The 22,322-nt window shown below is 49.6% G+C and overlaps 8 protein-coding genes across 12 annotated transcripts; 3 read left to right on the top strand and 5 right to left on the bottom strand.

The window, feature by feature from the left end:
- Positions 1-137: 137 nt before the first annotated feature.
- FVEG_12060 (hypothetical protein) lies at positions 138-3,826 on the top strand. Its single transcript, XM_018901392.1, has 3 exons — positions 138-1,241; positions 1,304-3,592; positions 3,643-3,826. The coding sequence occupies exons 1-3, from the start codon at positions 741-743 to the stop codon at positions 3,649-3,651; spliced, it is 2,799 nt and encodes a 932-aa protein (XP_018759871.1). The 5' UTR covers positions 138-740; the 3' UTR covers positions 3,652-3,826.
- A 120-nt stretch (positions 3,827-3,946) lies between these two features.
- Positions 3,947-4,969, bottom strand: FVEG_12061 (hypothetical protein; the record flags this gene model as incomplete). The annotated part of the gene is made up of 2 exons (XM_018901393.1): positions 3,947-4,297; positions 4,343-4,969. The coding sequence occupies 2 exons, from the start codon at positions 4,967-4,969 to the stop codon at positions 3,947-3,949; spliced, it is 978 nt and encodes a 325-aa protein (XP_018759872.1).
- Positions 4,970-5,653: 684 nt separating this feature from the next.
- FVEG_12062 (hypothetical protein) lies at positions 5,654-6,705 on the top strand (the record flags this gene model as incomplete). Its single annotated transcript, XM_018901394.1, has 1 exon — positions 5,654-6,705. The coding sequence occupies exon 1, from the start codon at positions 5,728-5,730 to the stop codon at positions 6,703-6,705; it is 978 nt and encodes a 325-aa protein (XP_018759873.1). The 5' UTR covers positions 5,654-5,727.
- On the bottom strand, positions 6,660-8,910 carry FVEG_17157 (hypothetical protein). Of its 2 annotated transcripts, XM_018906428.1 has the most exons (5): positions 8,856-8,910; positions 8,639-8,804; positions 7,850-8,588; positions 7,208-7,803; positions 6,660-7,159 (listed from the first exon to the last, which is right to left on the bottom strand). In XM_018906428.1, the coding sequence occupies exons 1-5, from the start codon at positions 8,884-8,886 to the stop codon at positions 6,847-6,849; spliced, it is 1,845 nt and encodes a 614-aa protein (XP_018759874.1). In that variant the 5' UTR covers positions 8,887-8,910; the 3' UTR covers positions 6,660-6,846. The 2 variants fall into 2 exon arrangements, with proteins under 2 accessions (XP_018759874.1, XP_018759875.1); XM_018906429.1 differs by lacking the exon at positions 8,856-8,910 and having other exon boundaries at positions 8,639-8,832.
- Positions 8,911-9,254: 344 nt separating this feature from the next.
- On the bottom strand, positions 9,255-11,115 carry FVEG_12065 (omega-6 fatty acid desaturase (delta-12 desaturase)). 2 transcript variants are annotated; one of them, XM_018901395.1, is made up of 4 exons: positions 10,858-11,115; positions 9,986-10,793; positions 9,769-9,937; positions 9,255-9,720 (listed from the first exon to the last, which is right to left on the bottom strand). In XM_018901395.1, exons 1-4 carry the CDS (start codon positions 10,909-10,911, stop codon positions 9,543-9,545), a joined length of 1,209 nt encoding a protein of 402 aa, XP_018759876.1. In that variant the 5' UTR covers positions 10,912-11,115; the 3' UTR covers positions 9,255-9,542. The 2 variants fall into 2 exon arrangements, with proteins under 2 accessions (XP_018759876.1, XP_018759877.1); XM_018901396.1 differs by having other exon boundaries at positions 9,769-10,793.
- A 217-nt stretch (positions 11,116-11,332) lies between these two features.
- FVEG_12066 (hypothetical protein) lies at positions 11,333-15,551 on the bottom strand. Of its 3 annotated transcripts, XM_018901398.1 has the most exons (4): positions 14,593-15,431; positions 13,810-14,535; positions 12,231-13,763; positions 11,333-12,174 (listed from the first exon to the last, which is right to left on the bottom strand). In XM_018901398.1, the coding sequence occupies exons 1-3, from the start codon at positions 15,058-15,060 to the stop codon at positions 12,510-12,512; spliced, it is 2,448 nt and encodes an 815-aa protein (XP_018759879.1). In that variant the 5' UTR covers positions 15,061-15,431; the 3' UTR covers positions 11,333-12,174; positions 12,231-12,509. The 3 variants fall into 3 exon arrangements, with proteins under 3 accessions (XP_018759879.1, XP_018759878.1, XP_018759880.1); XM_018901397.1 differs by having other exon boundaries at positions 13,810-15,423; XM_018901399.1 differs by lacking the exon at positions 11,333-12,174 and having other exon boundaries at positions 12,189-13,763; positions 14,593-15,551.
- Positions 15,552-15,707: 156 nt separating this feature from the next.
- Positions 15,708-19,342, top strand: FVEG_12067 (hypothetical protein). Its single transcript, XM_018901400.1, has 4 exons — positions 15,708-16,135; positions 16,228-16,283; positions 16,389-16,840; positions 16,898-19,342. Exons 1-4 carry the CDS (start codon positions 15,907-15,909, stop codon positions 17,145-17,147), a joined length of 987 nt encoding a protein of 328 aa, XP_018759881.1. The 5' UTR covers positions 15,708-15,906; the 3' UTR covers positions 17,148-19,342.
- A 2,413-nt stretch (positions 19,343-21,755) lies between these two features.
- On the bottom strand, positions 21,756-22,310 carry FVEG_12068 (hypothetical protein; the record flags this gene model as incomplete). The annotated part of the gene is made up of 1 exon (XM_018901401.1): positions 21,756-22,310. One exon carries the CDS (start codon positions 22,308-22,310, stop codon positions 21,756-21,758), a length of 555 nt encoding a protein of 184 aa, XP_018759882.1.
- Between the last annotated feature and the right edge of the window lie 12 nt (positions 22,311-22,322).

Raw genomic sequence — 22,322 nt, 5'->3', positions numbered from 1 at the left:
TCCTTTTTAATCGATCAGTGGGGAAAAACAGGCCACGCACGCGATTAGCTTTTCCAACCTAACTAACTAATCTAATCTTAACTGTCTGTCACTGAAGAAAAGAATTGGCACGGGAATGGAAAAAGCTTGTTTCGGAATGCAGGGGCTCTGCAGAGCTGAAAAAGTGCTCCCTTGCTGTTTTTATTCGTAGTCAGGGGTGCTTTATTGCGTGGCGCTGGCTATTAGGTGTCCGTGCTGCGCCGGAGGGAGACTAGCGATTAGACTACTGAGCTTGACATGAGCTTAGGTTTAGTTTGAAGATGAGGGGACATGGACATGGGAAGTGGGAGGGATTCCTGTTCCGTCCGTTGAGGGGTTCTCTTCTTTTCTTTTCTAGGGGTTTAAATGTCTGTAATATCTTGTTGCCTTCCGTCTCCGTGGCCAATCCGTTGTGACAGGTGACACTGCATTTTCTGTACACTAGGTACCTATCAATCATCGGCTGTTTTGCTCTGCCTCTGCCTCTGTCTCTCTTTCTTTTCTTTTTTCTATTTTTTGTTTACTGCCATTGCCTTTCATTCATTCATTCATTCATTCCTTCTCCTTTGCTGATCCCCTTCTGATTTACCTTGTTTCCCTCTTTTCCTCTCCCCCGCGTGGCTTTTTAGCTCCTGTCTCTCCTTTTTCCCAACTGCTTTTGGACACACACTCAATCTAGGCATGCCGTTAGTTCATTCCAAGCGCCTTCGATTCATACCATCATGTCCCAACGGTCTCAGGGGGTAAAGCAAGGGACGCAACCCTTTCTACGCCACCAGAATGTCTCTTCCTACCTCTCCGCGGCCAAGAGAGCTCTTTATCTTCTCATCTCGTCACTCCGCAGGCTTCTAGCCTTCACCCGATGCATAACCACAATCTCTCACATCATGTCGGAATCTTCACGGCCCATGGCCTTTGCGGCCAGGTTTCTCCCCATCGTCTTTTGTCTGGTCTTGCTGGGCTCGTTGACGTTTCACAATGTCTATTCTTCGGATGACCCGTATCGATGTAGAGCGCTGCTGGGCGAGAGTGAACGAAATGGAAGCTGGATCCATGCTCCGGATGAGACGGGTGCGAGGAAGCCCTTCACGAATTGGCAGCCTGATGGATGTATGCTGCATCATTACACGGCGCAGGACATCAAGGATTGCATGGGTGATCGCCATTTGGTCTTCTCTGGCGACTCGACGACACGACAGATATACTGGGGCACTGCGCGATTGGTAACTCATGCCCGCCCGCCCGCATCTGCGCATCCATTGTTCTGCTACTGACTGGTAATTAGTTGGATCGTAATAAGGCCATGGAAGGTCGCAAGAAGGCCAAGCCTCACCGAAGCTACAACACAACCTTCAACGGCGTACGAATGCTGCACATCTGGAACCCCTTTTATCATACCGAACCAGGTCACCCTCTCCGAGAACAGCTCGAGCGAATCAGCGAGGACAAGCACAAGCAAGGCCAGATCAAGGAGTCCGCGGAAGAGAAAGCGAAGCGAAAGGAAGTGCACCATGGCTCCGATCCTGGTCTCATCATGCTAGGCGCTGGTGCTTGGTACGCCGGTAACTTCTTCGGCAACGAGTCTGACAAGCGATTCGCCGTGGCCCTGGACAACATCACCGACATCCTGCATCTGGGAGACCTCACCAAATGGGGTACAGGACCAATGGACCCCGTTGAAGGCATTGGCAATGAAGTTTTCCTCGCCCCCGTGGCACCTCCATACTACAATGAACTCCCCAAGTCCCGCACTGGACCTAAGGGTATTCACAAGGGTGAGGTCGAAAACATTGATAAGGTCATCTACAGCCAGGAAGAGGAGCACAACCTTCGTCTACTCCGAGCATTCCCTCAGCTCTCACTCAATCAACCTGAGGCTATCGTTGACAGGACTCAGACTGGCTTCCACGTCATTGACACCGTCGCTGAGATCAAAGCCAACATCCTGCTCAATGCCCGATGCAACGCCAAGCTTGATCGAATGCACGGATATCCCTTCACTCGAACTTGCTGCACAGATTACCCCACGCGATCATGGGTCCAGATTGCCATTCTCGGCTTCATTACTCTCTACGTAATTGCGTGCATCTGCTACGAGGGCGTAACTCTCGTCTCGTCCATCGAGATCAAGTGGCTCGATATGAAGGTTGGCATGTTTGCTGTCTCTCTTCTCTACTGTTTCGCTGCCGACCGTACCCATCTGTTCTCCAAAGGCATGAAGGAGTTTATTCCAAATGAGTTCTACCTTCTGATCTCAATCTGTCTCGTCATTGCTGGCCTCACCATTCGCAAGACAAAGTTCCGTGCACCTCGTCTTCCAATTACTGAGGGCGCTGCCGCTCCTACCACTGCCACCGTGACGATTAATGAGGATGCCGGCGTCCTCTCACGAGATCAGACTGAAGAGTGGAAGGGATGGATGCAGGCTGCCATTCTTGTATACCACTGGACCGGTGCAATCAAGAACCTTCCCATCTACATCTTTATCCGATTGCTTGTCGCTGCCTACCTGTTCCAGACTGGATACGGACATACCATCTACTTCCTCTCCAAGAAGGACTTTTCATTCCGTCGCATTGCAAGTGTCATGCTGCGCTTGAACATGCTGAGCTGCGCCCTTCCTTATGTCATGGGAACTGACTACATGTTTTACTACTTTGCGCCTCTTGTCAGCTTCTGGTTCATGGTCGTCTATGCCACCATGGCCATCTGCTCCGGCTTCAACGATAGTGTCAAGATCGTCACGAGCAAGATCTTTGCCTCTTTCATCATCGTCACAGCCATTCTCAACTTGACCCCTCTCACCCAATGGGCTTTCGCCATTCTCGAGGTCGTCTTCCGCATCAAGTGGAACCTCGATGAGTGGATGTTCAGAGTAACCCTTGATGGAGCCATTGTGTTTGTCGGCATGCTTGCTGGTGTCGCGCAACAGCGACTCGAGCGTGATTCTGCTTGGTACACCAACTTCAAAGCTGCCATCATTCCTTCGGCCCTGTCAATCCTTGGCTATGCTTACCTCTGCACATACACTGGTGACAGAAAGGTCTATATCATGATGCACCCTGTCATTGCTGCAGTGCCTATTCTTGCCTTTATCGCTCTCCGCAACGCTACCGCTACCATGAGGAACTACTACTCTACTGCCGCAGCGTGGCTCGGTCGATGCTCTCTTGAGACATTCATCCTGCAGTTCCACGTCTTCCTGGCCGCTGACACCAAGGGCGTCCTTCTCTTGGATATCTTCAAGGGCGATGCCAGTCTCCTCAATGACCGCTGGCGAGACCTCGCGGTCATTGTCCCCATCTTCTTTTGGGTCAGCCACCTGGTCGCCGAAGCATCCGGCAAGATCGTCAAGCTCATTCTGGGTGAGGCCAAGCCAAAGCAAGGCATCCCAGAGACCGTGGAAGATGATGAAGAGGGCGGCGAGCTGAAGATTGTCGAGCCTGTATGGGAGAACATGCCCATGCTCAACAACGTCCACTTGGACCGCGCAAAGGACTTTGCCAAGTCTTTTACGACTGGCCTTCACATGCGTGTCGCAGGCATCCTTGGAGTGATGTGGCTGCTCAACTGGGTAAGTTAACTTCCGTTACTGCTTTGAAGGGTGGTGCTAACAGATTGCAGTTGTATTAAAGCGCCAAGGCGTTCATTCATGGCTCTTAGAGGGCGTTTTCTGTTTCGGTTTGTTTGGTAATTAGGTGTACATGGGTCCTGTAGACTTGAATATAGAAATTGAGGCTCAATATCTTATGATCATACTTATGACAATATATGCTGCCTTCAGTTTGCAGTGTAGCTTTTGCTTCCATCCATCGACCATTCCTTCTTCTGTGTTTATCACTTACATGAGGCACTATAGCGAAAAGATATCTCCCTCTCGATCGGTTATGCATATACCCAACCATGCAACTCCCGAACCTTGACGCTATCACAACAAAACAGTCTCTTCCTCCTTCATTCCAGCCCACTTCCAGCAAGCATTCCACAGCAGCTCCCTCTTATGGACATCCTTGCATGCAATATCCTCTTCCTCCCGTCTGGCCCCCATGAAATACCCCTTAGTACCCTTGAATCTCTCACCAACGCTCAACTCTACCAGCTCTCGACCTGACTGTGCTGCTGTTCGCATAGTATCGGTGAGGTATCGAAGAATGGGGAGTGATATAAGCACAAGACTAAAAGCAAACCGCATGAACGGCGTCTGGATTCTGTGCGCACGGGAGTCGACCATGCCGCCTGGGTCCATTGCTATAGCTGTGATACCAGAGAGTTTGGGATTCTAATTCGTCAGTTTGATGATGTCCAGGTATTGACTATAGCTTACCTTCTCAAGCCTGGCATTGAGGTCGTGCATGAACATGATATTAGCCAACTTCGAGTTTCCATAACGATGAAATCCTCCATCGTGCCCTCTTCCCTTCTTATCCGGCAACGGCTTGACTAAAAGCTCAGTATCCTCTGGAATACCAGGTCGCTGCTTGAAAAGGGGATGTGTACGAGTTGTATAGTGCGTATTCGAACCAAGCATCACGATCCTCCCATCACTTGCCATACTTCCAACCAACTTTAGCACTAGAACAAAATGAGATAAATGATTGACCTGGAACGTCCTCTCGAAACCATCGGGAGTATAAACCTGCTCTGTAAGAGACATGGTGAAGGCGTTGCAGATGATAGCTTTTATAGGAGGTATCTCGCCGGAGGCTACTCTCTTCGCTGTGTTTTCGGAGAAGTTTCGTACGTTGGAGAGAATAGAGAGGTCGAGAGCTTCGATGGAGGATTTGGGATTTGATGAGAGGATGGAGGAGAGTTGGGCGGTGTTGGGATCGGAGGGAGATGCATTGCGGACTGTTGCGAGGATGGTGTATGATGGATGGTTCTTTGAGAGAGGGGATATATATGCGAGGGCCAGAGAGCCATTGGCACCAGTTACGATGATCGTTCCCGTCATGTTGATGGTGTAAGTCGTGGGCTGCTGTACATTGCAGTAGGATCATATACTATCAAGCCAACGTTGCTGATGAGCCTGGACCGAGAGAATCATCATTTTACAGAGAGGGTCTTGTAGTATTTATATAAATACACTTCTATAGCTTCTTAGGCTTGATTTGCAATTTCACCAAAGAATCCTTTCATTTGGCGGAGTTGGCTGGAGTTGGCCGGAGTTCCGGGTAGATCGGAGTTCCGCGGAACTCCCAGGCAATCGCACTCCGGGATAGCTCTCTTCACGTGTTCCTTGGTAGTCGGCGTGTCAATAATACTCAGTATCAGATTCAACCACTCCTCTAGCACTATGTCACTGACTTTCCATAGACCAGGCCCGTTGTTCAAAGTTCGGAACGGTTAGAACCGTTGAGCTTGTAAGCAAGTGGCGTTTCACAGAAGTTACTTTAACATTAAGGTTATGCATATATGGTACATTACATGCTTACTTACTCCTGAGAGCTTCGAAGATCTTATACCGACACTCTCCGGGGTCATGGCTAGACCACGATGTCGTGGTTCAGCTTCAATAGCGTCACATTATTAATTGACCAATGACCTCATATTATCAACATGGTCCACATCGCGAGTCTCCAAAAGCCGACGCCCATAGCCGCCCGATGACTGATGACAAATCCCACAACCGACGTCAAAGACATCTCAATAAATAGTCCTAGAACTGATGAAAACGTCTGGTACCCGTGTAAACTTCTCTGAAACTCCAACATGGCGGATCGAATTCGATATAGCAAATCTCAACTCGAGAAGTACTACGATCGGATTGCTTTCCCGGCATCTGATCGCCGGTACGACATTAGCAACCTCTCATCTGAAGATCAACGGTCCTACCTCGACACTTTGACGAAGCAACAAATTCTCACAGTTCCGTTTGAAAATCTTACTCTTCACTACTCATGGCACCGCACCGTGGACGTCAACGCCGATCATCTCTACGATAAGATCGTGAATGAGAGGCGAGGTGGTTATTGCATGGAGAACAACACCTTTTTCAACACAGTTCTTCTCTCGCTGGGTTACCATACCTATATGGTTGGATCGAGAGTCTTTAACCCCGATGCTGATAGATTTGGGGGCACTTCGCATTGTCTCAGCTTGGTGATTATCGATGGGAAGACATTAGCCGTTGATGTTGGCTTTGGGGGGCGGAATCCGACTGAACCGTTGGAAGTTGAGCATGAACGTGTTCACACGGGATCAAGTGGTTTTCAGATGCGATTGCGGTATGATGCTATCGCGCAGAATGTCAGCAATCAAAAGCTCTGGATCTACGAATATCGATCTCGCGATGGAGCCGAGTGGGTTCCTCAATGGTGCTTCATGGACTTTGAAGTTCTGCCAGAAGATATCCGAGTCTTCAACCTGTCTCCTTCTAAGAGTCCTTCAAGCTTCTTCACTTTCAAGGTTGTCAGCGTGCAGTTCACTTCTGAGAAGGAGGATTATTCAGATGGAAGCGCTAGGGACTTGAACAACGTGGGTGGTGACGTTGATGGTGCCTTTGTCATCGATGGGGAATTATTCAAGTATAGAAAGGGTGGAGAGACGAAGTGGGAAAGGACCTTCAAGTCTGAAGACGAGAGATTAGCAGCTTTGAGGAAGTATTATGGTGTGGAGGTTACCAAGGAGAATGAGAGGGCTATCGGTGGAACAGCCGGCGCTATATCATACCGGAGAACTGGATCATAGCCGTTGGTATTAGAATACGTACTGATCTCTCTGAAATAGAATTTCTTGCCCGATAAACTTTCCTGATACATGCCAAAGGTGAATTTAGTGCAGTGAGAATGAACTGAACTACACCATAGACCGAAAAGGCCAGTCTATTCATCACTGAAACTCAATATCATCCAAAAGCGCCCACGCGGTCGAAGGACTCATCTGAAAATCACAATCATATGACATATCCCCCTTCGTCAACATAGTGCGGTAAACCTGCCCTTTAGCCCTTCGATCCAGCTGATGAGAAATAGATAGAATTGTTTCAAACGGCTCTTTCGGCAGATATTGCATCGCACCATCAAAGACTCCAAAACAACTATCCAAAAGCTTTCGATCCCGGGCCACAAGATCATGGTCTGGAAACTCGATCATATTGACTATGATGAGGATCAGGCATGGGAGTGCAGTGCATGTATGAAGCCTGTCACTTCTGTTAGTGCTGGTAGTATAAGAAGCTCGGGTGACTTACCATAGGATATACTCTGTCAGTTTTGCCGTACTGATTAGTTCCAGACAAACTCGAGCATTACCAACGCATTCATCCCATCCTGCTGGTAGAGGTGTAAGGTCCTCTCTTTTGACCTCCCCATCCACGTCGTCACTGATATCTATCACCGTGGGTGAGAGATACCGCCTCACTCTGTTGATCCAAGTATCTTCAAAGGTAAATATGGAGTGAATTTTGATCCGAGTCTCAATATGGCGAGACCAAAGGTTCGTCATCATATCTCTCGCGAACGGGGATAACCTCTTGTCCATACCCTCTGTGGAGCGAAGGCCCGGGGGTATTTCGTCCACCCATTCTTTGAGCAATTCTTCTATCAGAACAATTGATGTAACTTTTCTTTCTGATGTGAAGGTATGAGACTTTTGGCTGTAGAGAAGATCATGGGCTTTTCCTTGGATGAATGCAAACTTGGCGCATGAACGGAGGTAGTTGAACCGAATGGTGTCTGTTGATGTGGTGATGATACCAAGATCTTCTTCAGGGTCTGCTTCTGGTAGTTCCATGTCTGTTTCACAGTCGGGCTGATAATACGGACATTGAGACCTTTGGGCCATTTCCTGCGAGTCGTTAGCATTATGGGTGCAGTTGGTGAGTTCAACGTACCCTGTCATAGATGTACGTAAGCCAGAACAAACGAGTTCTATGCGCCTGTTCCGACGCCGACAGTCCTTCCAATGCCTTCTTCGAGTTCAACCGTAGACTTTGCGCAAGCCGAATGACACTCCCAATTAGAACAATAGCGAGTTGGACCTCTGACGACCCTTGGAACAGGATCACCATGCCCAGAAGCACTTGCAGGCCGATTAAATCATGGCTTTGAATCATCAACTCTGACATGACAGAGCGCGCATTGCGAATACTCTGGGAAAACGCAGGGTCGTCCATTGTCTTTCCCTCAAGGACGCGATAATTGAGAGCCAAGACGACATTTATAGCAGCCCAGGCGACCGTGGAGCGCTTGGTGGAGGAAGAGTACCAGTCGAGAAGCATGCGCATGAATGCATTTTCTTCGAACAGTGGGATTATGGAGTTATAATTGCGGAAATAGTTGTCTACAATTGGGAGGACGTCTGAAAGAGGAGCGAGCCCGAGCTGATCTGAGCTCGCAGCTTTGGTCAATTGAGGGCCCGCATTTGAGATGGCTGTATGTTGGCAGTGGGCTACGTCCAAAGGAGTCTGAATTGGCGAAATGTCCCAACTATTGGAAGATCCAGAAACATCAATATCGCTGAGAGAAATGTCGAGTTCTGGCTGTGTTTGTGGTGCAACGGTTCGCCCCAGCGCCGTCAAGAGAGCCTCAATGTTAGCCAAGCGCTCTTCAAGTGCGGTCATACGGTCGGGCCTTTGCCATCATTAATAACAACAAAATGGCATTTAATCGCAGGTACCTACTGAGTCTCAGATTGGCTTGAGGGCGCCGGAGTGATTCCGCCCTTCCGAGGCGCCTTTCTTGGACTTGCAACTGTCGTCTTGCAGGCAACGGCGTATAGTGTACAATTGGAACATATCGGTTTGCGACCATCACACCTGATTTTCCGCGCCCGGCAGTAATCGCACGCTACAGAACGACGTTAGACTATTTTCATATGATACATTGTCGTAAGCTCACCTTTTCGTCTACTTGATTGCGCTGTGTCCATATTGTTTTTAATTGAACAAATCTTAGTCGATTAATCTTTGACTGGCACTCTACCAGATCAGATTGTCGGATATGGCGCAGCGGAAAGCCCGCCAAACTCCGCCGCATAACAGGGGGCTTTCGGGGGTTCTAGGGTGCTTCGACATGGGCTTGAACCTTGACAATCTAACAATCTCCTGAAAATCACCCCTTATCGTGGCGAAATGTGAGGATATCTATGATGCTACCCAATTTCATGTTTGCGCTAGAGAATAGTTGATATCTGATTTATCCTGCTATCTCAGTGTTTCGCGAGCCTGTCTGCCTCACATGTCCGAGACTTCAGTGGCGGAGAGCGGACTTGGCGTCTGGCGGAAGATAATTTAAACGCCCCCGGAGGCGACAATGGTGCGGGGGATAGATTGAATCATGGATCTCACTCTGGCTGTACTGTGCCTCACTCAACAAATCCCCCTTCAATCTCCAGTTTAACAAACAAACTCCGTTTTATTGCGTCCCAAGCGCGAAAGCCAAGTGCTCTAGCTTGTCTAGTTTCTTTCTAATCGCGTATGTCGCGTGTCGTGTCTAACTTGATCTATCGTTTATGTCTATCACAATTGTCTATCATAACCTAGCGCAGACCAGTACGAGTGCGAGTACCAGACCCGGAGCTCTAGTCTAGTCCTTGTTCCATCGCATGGCACCGGGTCGGGCAGGGTCGTGCTCGACGTACTTGAGCGTGCCGAAGATGGTCCACAGCTGGCCCAGGAAGCTTCGGTCGTCGTGGCAGTAGTGGTCGCCAATGACGGGCTTGATGGCCTCGGTGGCCTCGTCAGCCTTGTAGAAGGGGATCTTACTGCGAGGTGTTAGATGTGAATTGGTGCGATCGAGACAGGTGACTTACGGGAAGAGATGGTGAACAACGTGCTTCTCAATGATACCGTGGAAGAGGTGCTTTCCGATGAAGCCAAACTCACGGTCGACAGTGGCGAGAGCTCCCTTGACGTAGGTCCAGCCCTCAGCGGTGTAGTGAGGGAGCTCGGTGTGGTGGTGGTGGAGGTAGGTAATGGCAACTAATCAATTAGCAAAAAGTCGATCGATCCGACTGATCTCAAACTTACCGAGCCAGTGGTGAACCCACAGGTAGGGAACAAGGTAGAGGAAGAGAATGGTCGAAACACCAACTTGCTTGGAAGCAAAGTACAGAGCAGTTCCCATTAGAGCAAGACCGATATCGGAGATGAGGATGAAGATGGCCTCGTTGGGGCGGAAGACAGCGCTGGTAGGCTCGAAGTGACTGACTCGGAACCACTTGGAGAGGCCAGTCTTGGGCTCCCACTGCTTGCTGCCCTTGCCAGAGCTAGCGTTGAAGAAGAGGTACGCCTGCCATCCGAAAAGCTGGTGGAAGATGAGCTTGACCATCTGAGCAGCGGGGGTGTCCTCAACAAGCTCGGCGACGTCAATGCCAGCAATCATGAGCGACTTGGAGGGCTTGGGCTCAGTCTTGGGGACGAAAGCCATGTCGAGATCCATGTGGCCGGTGAAGCGGTGGTGGCGGTGGTGAGAGTACTTCCAGCTGAAGTAGGGGACGAGGAGGAACGAGTGGAGGAACCAGCCGGTCACATTGTTGACCTTTCCGTGGAGAGAGAAAGCACCGTGGCCGCACTCATGGCCGAGAATCCAGACACCGGTGCAGAACAGACCCTGGACGAAGCCGTAGACCATCCAAGCTGCGACGCGGAGGGTCTGGTCGGGGATGCTGGGGATGTAGGTGAGAGCAGCCCAGACGAGGGCAGAGACCATGGCAAAATCGCGGAAGACGTAGTAGAATGAGGTGACGAGCGAGGGCTGGAAGCAGTGCGCGGGAATGGCATCCTTGATGGTCTTGATATCGGGGAACACAGGTTCAGACTTGGCCTCAAGAGTGACCTAAGGACGAGTTAGGAGTGCGACGAGGGGAGCTGGGCTGAGCTGAGCTTCTTGACCGACTTACCTTGGGAAGGTCCTCGACCACAACAGTGGTGGCAGTTCGCTGTCGAGTCGCCATTGTCACTAACGTATGCAGAAGATGCGATTGCCAAAGCAGGATTCACTCGAGAGGAAGAGGAAGAAAGTTTACAGAGGAGGAGAGAAAGAAGAGACTGAGAGGCGGGGGGTGACGGGGAGAAGAAAAAGGTTCCCGCCCCAACAAAGCTCTCTTATTATTTATTCCTACCTAGCTAAAGGTACCGACCGATACCAGACCTCGTCTCAGGATTACGGCTCTTGACCTAATCCGAAATAGCATGGATACGAAAAAAAAAAACTTTCTGAGAAGTTAGAGAGACCGCCCAAAAACTTCAGGGACCCATGAATAGGGGTCCAGAACTTGGGCTCATGGCAGGCCAATCACGGCCCCACGATGTGCGGGAGATCATGGAGAGTTGAGGGAGACGTGTTCACGATGTGGAGCAGGCGAAAAAGGACCCTTAAGTTGTGAAGTGAGCTTAGCACAGAGGTTAACCGAGTGGGTTCTTTTCTTGCAAGGGAGCCTTGCTGCTTTGCTATACAGTGCTAGATACAGTTTTGTTGAGAGCTCTTTCAATTGCGGTGAGAGATCGCCTCTTTTCTGATACGAAAGGCTAAATGCTCGAGTAGAGAGAAGGGGCAATTTCGAGAAGAGAAGATCTAATCTCACATGCTTGTCTTGGGTTCCTGAAGAGAGTGGAGCACACCCAAACTCAACTCGCAGATAAGGGTCTGACCTTTCGTGAGTGGCTGAATGGTCACGTTATTTAGAGCGCCGCAGAGAAGACTTCTGGAACAAGAGTTGTTCCGCTAAGTAAATTTGAGAGGTTTTTTTTCTGATGAGTCGCGTAGGGACGGACCAAGGGAGCCTTTGTGGACTGGGGCCAAGGTTAAGCGCCTCTTCTCGAGTCAAGCCTGTTCGAGTCAAGGTTTCACATGTTGACACTGATTCAATACAATGCTTCATGCTTTCATGCATCGAGGTGAGGTTCCAAGCTCAGCTATAGAGTAGAGGCAATTGTGAGACGCGGTGACCAACGCAAACGCGACCGAGGTCATAAATGCGACAATATCGGCAACTTCAGGATGCAAGACAACTTCAAAGATAAACCTTATGCAAGTTGACGAAAAACTCACCAGACTTTTGCTTTAACTTCCAACTCATGAGGCCTTTTAATTTGGTATTCTGAGATCCCAGCTTGCGACCTCAAACTCTCTTACCTCAGCATTCATCATCGTCTTTGCATGCATTAAACGCTTTGTTTAGGCGTCAAACTGCTTTACGGATGAGGCCTTTATCACGCTTGATATTATTAGCTCTAGATTTCCCAATCTCACTGGTCGACGGTCATCACTAACCCGAGGTTCATGTGATAATTGATGCCATTCTATTATTCGTATGCCGCTTAAGGGCTGATCTCTATCTTTGTGTTTAATGCGATGCGTCCACTATGTACTATACCATGTATAAAAATCCAGTCCAGTAACAAACAATGAGTGGTACCCTTGCCAATTGGTCTTTGCGCCTGTTCATCTCATCCACGAAACCATGGGCTCCCTCCCTCCCTCGCTCGTATGTATCAGCCACTCGTACATTATCGTAACAGTTCATTTCGTTATTATGCCCCCGTCTCATTTCTAGAAAATGAATGAGCACACAAAGACCAGGCATGTATAAATAGTAGTAGTCGTGTATTCCAACTCGAACCACGCAGCCTGACCGCCAAAAGCAATCTTCTTGCTCTGGGTCGTGGGGTGCGCCACCTGCGTCTTTGGATCTCGGTTCAGCAGGTCCTCGCGGTCGGGCATGGCCGGCGGGTCAATCGCGTACGAGATCGGTGTCCAGAGCGAACTGCAGATGAAGAGGAAAGTGAGAGGTGGCCAGAATGCGTGGGTGAGAAGGGCGGTGAGTGTGTCGCGAACGGTGTGAGTCGTGACGAATGATCGGAACGATGTGAGGACCACAGCGACGAGGGTCAGGTACACAAAAGCGAAGTGGAAAAGAGCCATGTAGTTGATGAGAATGCCCCAGAGTCGTCGGAACATGTTCTTTCGGAGTTTGGCGTCGCGCTCGTTAAGGGCTGAGCCGAGCGAACCTGTTGGCTTGAAGGCTTGCGTTTGACCGCCGAGCCATGTTGGCAGGATGAATGATCGGATGAGGCAGAGTGCGATGTAAGGAGACATCCAGAGCTGGTATCGCGAACCTCGCTGACCGGTGTGGTAACCTGCGGGAATGAAGAGAGCAAACTCGCAGAGACGGTTAGAGATTACGGATGCGAAGCACGCACGGATCAACCATCGGAGCTGCTCATCGGTAGCATAGGCCACAAGAGGCTTCTGCATGATCAGGATAATCGGAATGGCGAAAAGCGAAATGGTGAGCAGAATTGTGTACAAGCTCAGCGAGGCGTACAAGAATCCCGAGAATCGCTGAGCGGTGGTCATTTGGCGAACCTTGTCGCCCCAAAGACAAAAGTTCAGCTTGAAGGAAGTATCGACTGTTCCAATGGCCCAACGCGTTCGCTGCTTCAGATGGCCGCCATAGTCTTCAGGAACGGTACCAAACTGCAGAGGTTCGTGAATGAAAGCCGTCTTCCATCCCTTGCCAAGCATCATAGTCGATGTAGCGACATCCTCAGCCAGAGATCCAAGAGGGAAGTTACCAATCTCGTCGAGAGCCTCACGTCGAGCGACGTAGCCTGAGCCAGTGCACCAAGCGACACCTAGAGCGTCCTTGATGGGCTCAATAACGTGGACGAAGAAATCGAGACTTTGAGCGAGAGGATCCGAGGGAGGGGTGTTGTAGAAGAGCTGGGGAGGGCATGCGAGAGCCATCTTGGGGTCGATGAGCATGTGGGGAAGAATAGCACGGAGCCAGTCACGCTCGGGAATCTGCAATCGTAAGTATGTCGTTGGTCAATGTGCGAGAATAACGTACCATATCAGCATCCAGAGCTGCCATGAACTGACCGGCACCTCCAGGTAGCTTGTGTACCTCGTCAAGACCATAGTTCAGGTTACCTGCCTTGAAGTGATGAGGTTGGCCAGGAATCTTGACTCGAGCCATGTAGTACAGGTTGGGGTATGTCATGGACAGCTTCGCACACGCTTCCTGCAGACCGGCAGATTTACCATCATCGAGTAGAATGACTCTGTATCGATCCTGGGGGTAATCCAGATCACACGCAGCTCGCACCGTGTCCATCACCAGATCATCGTCTTCACCACAGCAAGTAATGAAGGCATCGACAGTAGGCACATCGTTGCCTGTCAACCTCAGCTTCGGGCGATTTCGCTTCTTCATCGACCACATTGTCCACGTATTATGCATCAATGACGGAATTGCTGTTGCAATCTCAACACCGATGAAGATCCACGCACCAGCATACGTCGTATCCGCCGCATTCTGCGCCCAAATAACACAAGCAATTCGCAGCGCAAGATACGCCATGTAGAGACCAGTATTCGCAAACGTGAGAAAGGGAACGAGCCTAAACACCCATCGCTTCCAACCTCCCCAGATCTCAGCGTCGTCGCGCTTATGGACATGCTGAATAGTGCTGCTGTCAACGATATAATCCTTGTTATAAAGTGTGTTTGCGCTGCTGCTGTGAGGCGAATTCCCGCCGGGCAGAAGCGCAGCGAGACTCAGGTGGCTCTGGTTCTGTTTGACGGAGTCAGTGACGCTGGACGATTTGTTGACGAGGGTGCGGGAGCTGACCATTAGGCTGGATGGTCTCCAGTCGACGGACGAATTGCCCGGGTGGTGATGCAGACGAGAAGCTGGTGTTTCTCGGCCGCTTCGCAGTGTCGGCGATGCAGAGCGTGAACCACCCGGTGTGTCGTTGAAGTACTGCCCAGGGCTATTGGAAATGTGCGGAGGCCATTCAGGCGCTGGACTGTAGTCGTCAATGTGCGCTGGTGAAGGCCTAATGGGTCGTCCCTGCTCAGTGACAGAGCGGCCCTGGCCCTGAAACTCTTCTGTTGAAGACTGATAGGGCGAATACGGCGTGTATTGCTGCTCTGGGGGACCGTATGGAGAGTGGAGGTCTTGCCCTTGGAAATACTCCTGCTGCTGATACTGCCTCTGCTCATGCTGCTGTTGATGTTGACGCTGCACGTCGATCTCTACCATCTCCCTATACTCCCTCTCCTGGTCCCCCTCTGCATAGCCATGATGCCCGTTCATCTCGACTCTGGACGGGTGAGACGCATGCGTTTAGGTTCCACAGGCACAGACAACGTGGTACGAAAAAAGTAGGTAGAGTATGCAAGCCGATAAAGTCAATGGCGTATCTTGGCGAACCTTGGGGGTGTTGTTGTGTACTGTATAACGAGTGACTGGTACTTCTGCAAACGATGGATGTATATGAAAAGGAAAAGAAACACCAAGAGCTCAAGAAAACGAGAGATGATTGACTGTGGTAGAAGGAAGAAGAAAAAAAAACAAGGGAGAGAGAGAGGAGAGTACATAGAGACAAGAGGCAGGCAGATCCGATGGAGGGATGGATGGGGGTGTGTTGATTTGAGTTTAGGTGCTAATGTGCCCCAGTCCCAGTCTCTGCAAAGTATGTGCAGTATTGATCAGGATTGGTTTATTCTTGGAATAAACAAGCTCCCAGCCCATTAACACGAGCGAACCACCCGAGCATACCGTAACACTACCTACACTACACCATACTAATCCAGGAACAACTAACAGAGCACACTAACAGAACACCCCCCTTCGTATCGCTGCGCAGGGGTCAATCCCGGGTTTAGATCAGGGGCACTTTCAGCTGTGAGCGTGCTATCAGCTTGCCCACTGCGCTGCGTGATTGGCATGTCGGCATTTCCACAGGCCACTTCGCATATGCAAGGGAGGGGGGAGTGTGCATTGCATTGGCTGGCAGCCAATTTGGGGATAATGAGCCTGTGCGAATGATAACGTCTACGCAGTTGCAAAAGCTTGTTCGTTTTTCCCTCCTCCATTGTTTGGAGGTCAATCAATTCTTTTCTTCCTCTTCTTCTGCTTGAGAAAACACCAGCAGGAATCATGACGATCAGGTTCCTCGTCAATTTTGGCCTTTTGGCCCTTCCTATCGCCATCACTCTGGGTGTGTTGATCGGTCTTAACAGTTCGCGTGAGGCATCGGGTGGACCGCCTTTGTTCAAGCCAGACCCGAAACCGACAGCGCCAAAGAAGAAGAATGGCATTACGACAGAACAGCATTGTCAAAAGTCTTATGGTATACATCCTGACACCAAGGGCCAAGAATACACACGTGAGTACAAGCCAGCTATCGAGTTGCAGTGTGTAACTCGGGATGGGATCGAGTCTTGTGTAACGATTGTACCTTTGCTAACTGTCGCGCAGTCAATCCTAATCAGTGGGGTTGGAACGAAGGCGATGACGGAGGTTTATGTTTATATGTAAGTCTATCCTCTACTTGTCCATCATGATACCTCCTCATGATGCACATCATGCTATAGCATCATACGACACCAAGCTCTCCCACCCGATACTGACCATCACAGGTCGACATTAACAACAATGAAACGTACGCTACAAAGACAACCGCTCCTCGATGGTCTGTAGTATGGGAATACCCTCAAGGCCCCGAAACCGCTCCTGTCCACGCCTTCCCCAACATCAAAGTCGACGGCGACGTCTTCCCCGCCAAGCTCAACACCATTGATAAGATCGAGATCGACTTTGAATGGACATACGCTCTCGGCAACGGTTCCGCAAAGGGTGCTACGCAAGCTACAAAGACAGATCTCTCCGCGATGAAGAAGAACCTGCTCAACGCCAACGTCGCTATGGATATGTTCATGGACAGCGATCAGAAGAAGTCGCAGGACAGTGCTGATGCCTCGCACGAAATCATGGTGTGGTTTGCTGCCATCGGGCCTGCGACACAACCCATCGGCTTCGACGTTAATGGAGCGAACCCCCTTGCGACAAAGACTCTCCATGGCACAGAATTGTAAGTCAAGCTTTCTTGCGCAGGGAATATGCATGCGATGCTAATTAATCGGATCAGCAAACTTTACTACGGTACCAATCAGGCCAAGCAAAAGGTTCTAACGTGGTATGTCGACGAGCCTACCGAAAAGTTTGATGGCGATCTCTATCCATTAGTCGAAGAGATTCTCTCCATGGATAACGCGAATTATCCCACGTCGTCCTACTACATCGGTTACATGTCCTGGGGAACAGAGGCATACTCGGTCAATACGACAGTAACATTCGACGTCCCCAGCTTGTCGATAAACGTGGAGAAGAAGGCTTAAACTGTCGGATGAAGCCAAAGCATTTTCGCATTTTGCATATAAACGAATAACCTATAGATTAATGAGCGGCGTTTGTGTTAATTGAAGATGCATATATTTTTTTGTTTATGGTCAGATACAATAACGCCTTGTTGTTTTGCGCGGGGTATGCATATCCCTTTGGAGGCATGGTAAATTGCAGAGAACGCCGTGGCTTGGTTTGTGATGGGGAGGGCTAGAGGGTGGTGTGGAAGCTATTGTATGCGCTATTTGGACAATGTTCGTATTTCTTTGCAGGTTGTCTTGCTTCTTTTTCTTTTTCTGGTGCTGTTGGCCATGATCTAGTCTGTAGACGGAACGCTTCCAGGGTGAGCGGGGCTGGCTAGGGTGTGAGTGTAGTGAGGATGTTGATCAGTGCATCTCAGTTTGGTGATGAACTCTGTTCTGTATTGTCGGGTGAACCGGGACGAGGGATGTCTGTATTGGGATATTCCCTCTCTTTAAGGTTTTGAGCATGGTCATCTTTGCTTCAACGAGAATTATCATCAGGTATTTGATCAATTGCTTGAGCAGATGATGACGGACTCGTATGGAAAGACGTCCACGGCCAACACGAGATAACAAACCAGGGTGCAGAGTTACAGGACAGACGACCCGTGCACTGCCGGCCCAGGTCCAGGGCCAGCATCAGTGAGTGAGTGACATGGAAACCAAGAGGGGCTGGTTCCCAGAAATACACCCTTGCAATTGGATTGGTGCTCGCTCTGCCCTGCAAACCCTGCTGTCGTCAGCTGGCGTGGGATGAACCAGAAGAAACCGCATCATTCTTTGGATGCCTCAGCATGCAATAGCAGAACCACGTTATAGATCAGGAGCTTTTAAAAGCAAAAGGGGGAACTCAATTCAACATCGAACTGAGCTTTAGGATTAATGATTAGCTTGCATTAAAAATTGCCCATCAAAGTGCTTGCCCCCCTCACCATCACCGCACTAATAGGCGCCACTCGGTGACATTGGATGTTCAGGTTGCAGCGCGTGAGGTGTTGCACGCAAGACGGCAGGTCACTGAAGCAACAGTACAGATACAGAGAGGCCAACATGATCCATATGTACATACGGGCACACGTATGTATGTGAAAACTCAAATGGAAGCTGTTATCCCTTTCTAGCGTTTTTGCTTTGCCGATCGAATCAGTAAGCGGAGTGAGTGGCTAGAGTGGTCTGATGGGAAAACACGAAGTTGAGCGGAGAGACCGTTGTCTGAAAGCTCGGGCGTAGGGCCAAACTCATGATGGACCTGTCGAGAATAAAAAATTCAACCTTCTACCGGCCTGTCCAAAAGATGTGGCATCTTTTTCGAGATCCACTCCACTATCAAGAGCCACTCCCGCGGGCTTCTCAACATTCTTCCAACGACTTTCTTCTTCTCGAGAGTCTACTCGAGTCTATTTCCACTTCCTCCAGCTTCTGCCACGTGAAGATATGTGCCATGACACGTCAAGTAATGCCCAATTGGCCGGTGATAAGGAGACAACAGCCATCCATGCCCTTCCAGAAGAGAACAAGGCTGGGGAGGCAATCGTTGCAACTGTAGCAGGCCGATGAGATATTTTTAACCCAATCGTCGATCTGGCAAGGCAAAGTTTTTCCATTTCTCCTGATTGAAAAATCGCTCTTTAGTGGCTGCACTAATTCATCTCAACCTAACTGTCGTCATTCACATCCTTATCATTCGGCCTTGGCCCCGAAATTAAGCAATTGCCCAGCTGTCTTGTGTTTGCCAAGGGCGTGTGCCTCCTATAATCCCTGCATTTCTCATGCTCGCCGCTCGGTACCTGCGTCGGGAAGTTTTTCCCGTGGCGAAGAAATTTGCGTGTCTCTAGACGGTGAAAATTTTGATGGGAAAAGGAGATTGGATTGAGATTGAGATCTCAATCGTTAACTTAGGGCTGGATCTTGGGAAGAGCTTATCACTGTGAGAGATGAGGCCGATAGAGAAGTTGCAGCCTCTGGTGATTGAGGCCAGGATGTGCGTGATAAGAGAGGTCAGGGTTAATGTTAGACGAACAAGGGGTTCGTTCTTATCATGGCGCACTTTTGTCAACGGTCAATCCATCAACTCAATCCTCAGTCAATTGGTGCGCATTTGCCGATGATGATCACATCGACAAACTCTTGCTTCCACATTCTCCATGTGAATTGCGTTCAGTAACCACTTCATTCTTAACTCAATCCCACAACTTAAAGACATCCAATCCAAATGTATTCGCATCTCACCCCACGTCGGCGGACACGATCCGCAGCGGTACGTTACACTCTGACCATCTGTCAGCACTTAAGATCTCTTACCCACCATTGCAAGCGATATGAACATAAAGCTTGGCAAACAGTCAAATCTCGAGTCCATATTTATCAAGTTTGATGTTGTTGTAGGGTAAGAACTGTGTTTGTTGCAGCCTCAGAATATGCATGATTCATTTCCATTCTTCTCCGAGACCTCGAGTTTCATGCATCGCCGTGACCCACTGTAGGCATCTCCGATGAAGTCTTGCGAAGGATCGTTACCCTGTATCGCCGCAAAGTTTCTTTTCGTACATTTGTTTGCGGTTCATGCAAGCCTTTAAGCTTAATTGATTATCGAGAAATAACCCGTAATTGAGTTGGTGTATTCTGGAGTAAGCTCATGTGCTACTTGTGTCTGTTAGAGCTGGTATTGCACGGATTCTCGAGTATCAGAGGTAACGTCACTCAAGACATAGAGCACCACATCGAGAGACATCGGGAGCCCGAAAATAGCTTTTCTGGATTCATCATTTCTTACCATGATATTTACACCAATCATAGCGAGTACAGTGAGTTCGTTTACCAGATCTTTTAGTCATTATGATCCCAACAAGCTGTGATGAAACATTACTGGAATGTGAAGGGAATTATCACCTGGAACCCGCTACAGATGCTCCATTAAATGTCTTATTTGAGCCTCCCTTGATCGCGCAAATCTCCAAACCATTCTAGAGAAGATGCTAGCGGAGCGGAGAGGCCCCCTAAGCCCCGTTGTGCGGGCTGTGTCATCCCTCGCGGCCCGTCGTTGACATTCCTGCAATGCGGGTATAAGATCGGACGATGAGGTGAACGGGGAACATGGAATGAAGAGAAAGGTTGGTGGTACGCGATTGAAATTTTATGTGAAACATTGGAGTTTGCGTTAGTTTGATCGTACGATGCAACATGTTGTGGTTCTGATATCGACGATCGTGGTTGATCATGTTCGCGTATCTATATGATCGACTGAAGGCCGAGTTGATCAGCATGCTGGGCGACCACGGAAGGTGTTGGTTGACCATATCGGATGCAGAATTACAATCCATAAAAACTCGGGTTTGGCGATGATGCCGATGCTGTATGATGGCAATATATCTGCAGAGGTTGGCTGGGGGCGGCTTCGTGATGGTTCCTCAAAACTCCATGATATCCAGCGAGTTGAAGGCTTCGAGAGCTTGCGGTAGACGGCGCGGGATGTAGAAGCATTAGTCTATTCAGTAGAAACATTTGGAGCATCGGGCCCCGTTCACAAGCCTGCCTCCTGGCCTCGGTCGGAGGGCCTCTGTCGTAATTAAGCCCACCATCCACATCAAGGTTACTCAACATTGGAATACTCAGCCAACTAAACAAAGGAGGAGAGAGAAGGCGCCCAGAGACGTGGATAGATGTCGCAAGGCATTTCGGAGAATTGCAAGTTATACTGGGTATTGTGCTTCGTAGAGTTGCTGCTTGTGCGTGATTCTCTGTTGCGTCTGCTGTCGCTGAACATCATGCTTAGCACTATGTCAAACGGTCGATTTCACAACTTTCTTGATACAATGCACAGTCTTGCTCACAAATTGCTGAAGCATTCGTATCCAGGGATCGCATTTGAAGGGGTCGTCATCCATAGTGGCACTCGCAGATGATATCCAGAAGGCCAAAACTCACAATATCGACGGTCGCATTTGTCCAGGTACAACACAAAACACTGGCGAAGACACGAAGAACAGTCCGTATTTGTTTGAGATGCAATTTCGGGAGATCTCGCTGTAATTATAGCATTTGGGTAGTTATACGAGTAATGGCTCATGGCCGTCGGCATTTGGCTATGTTGCATTGTTCATCTCGGCACAGCACTCGATGCATCAAGATGAACAACACTTCCAAACTGTAAATCATCGAGCGCGCTGAGGATAAGGGCGGCTGGGTCGCGAGATACCAAGGTGACAGACGGCCTATGCACTGAATGGCCATAAACTATGTATACTGCGGTGTCACTGTACCATGGAACGTGAAGCTTGACGAGCGGGAGTGGCAGCCAGTGAGAGAGAACCTTGGTTCCATTACTGCTGTGATCTCAGCTTTTGCTAATTCGAGGCGCCGGTACGGAAAGAAGGGACTGGGTGCGCGCACTCTGAGCGAATAGTCACAAACGTGGCACAGGTGGTTGTAGCTGGCCGAACTTCAGTCAAGCAGATGGGATCGCATCGCGCATCATCGCATGCGGTATTAAGGATATCTGCTTCATGTTAGCGACCAGTGATCTAAGGCGGGCGGGTGAGTGAACCTACATTACTTTTGAACATAGGCGCTCAACCTTTGTCGCTATTGAGGTCCCTCTTTGCCCTCCTCCCAGTCCCTCAGTGCTGCACTGAGCGCCTTCTTCGCTTTCATTTGTCGCGCAAGGAACGGAGCATTGAAAAGCTCATGGAGAGGCATCTCGCTGTTTGCGTGGTCTTGCGAAAACTCAACGGTACAGCCTTTGCCCAACTTCTGCTTCGCAATCTTGACACTCTCGCGTAGCATATCCCCACCAAGTCCTCGACGTCTGTACCGCGCTCTCGTTGTCCATGCACGAATGAAGGCAGTCTTGTTGTTCTTCTCTAGACGAAGGACCACTGCAGCGATGATGTCCTTGCCAAACCGCGCCCCGATGATGGTGTCCTCGGCACCGTCCTTCTTCATCCAGTCAAGCCAATTCGTCTCCTCAGCGATGCGAATGTACGCACTGGTGAAATATCGAATTGCGACGAGATACGTGAGTATGATACCGGGATAGATGATTAGCATAGTGCTGATGTCTTTGCCAATGCCCGCGCCATAGTGTGCGATTGCGAGAATGGCTATAAAGACAGAGAGGGGAATTGGGTGGAAGATCATGGCGCGTGATGC

The sequence above is a fragment of the Fusarium verticillioides genome, chromosome 4 (genome assembly GCF_000149555.1).
Source record: "Fusarium verticillioides 7600 chromosome 4, whole genome shotgun sequence".
In the NCBI taxonomy this organism is placed as follows: domain Eukaryota; kingdom Fungi; phylum Ascomycota; class Sordariomycetes; order Hypocreales; family Nectriaceae; genus Fusarium; species Fusarium verticillioides.
The sequence above is the reverse complement of the archived record's forward strand: the minus strand, read 5'-3'. Positions and strand labels throughout refer to the sequence as shown.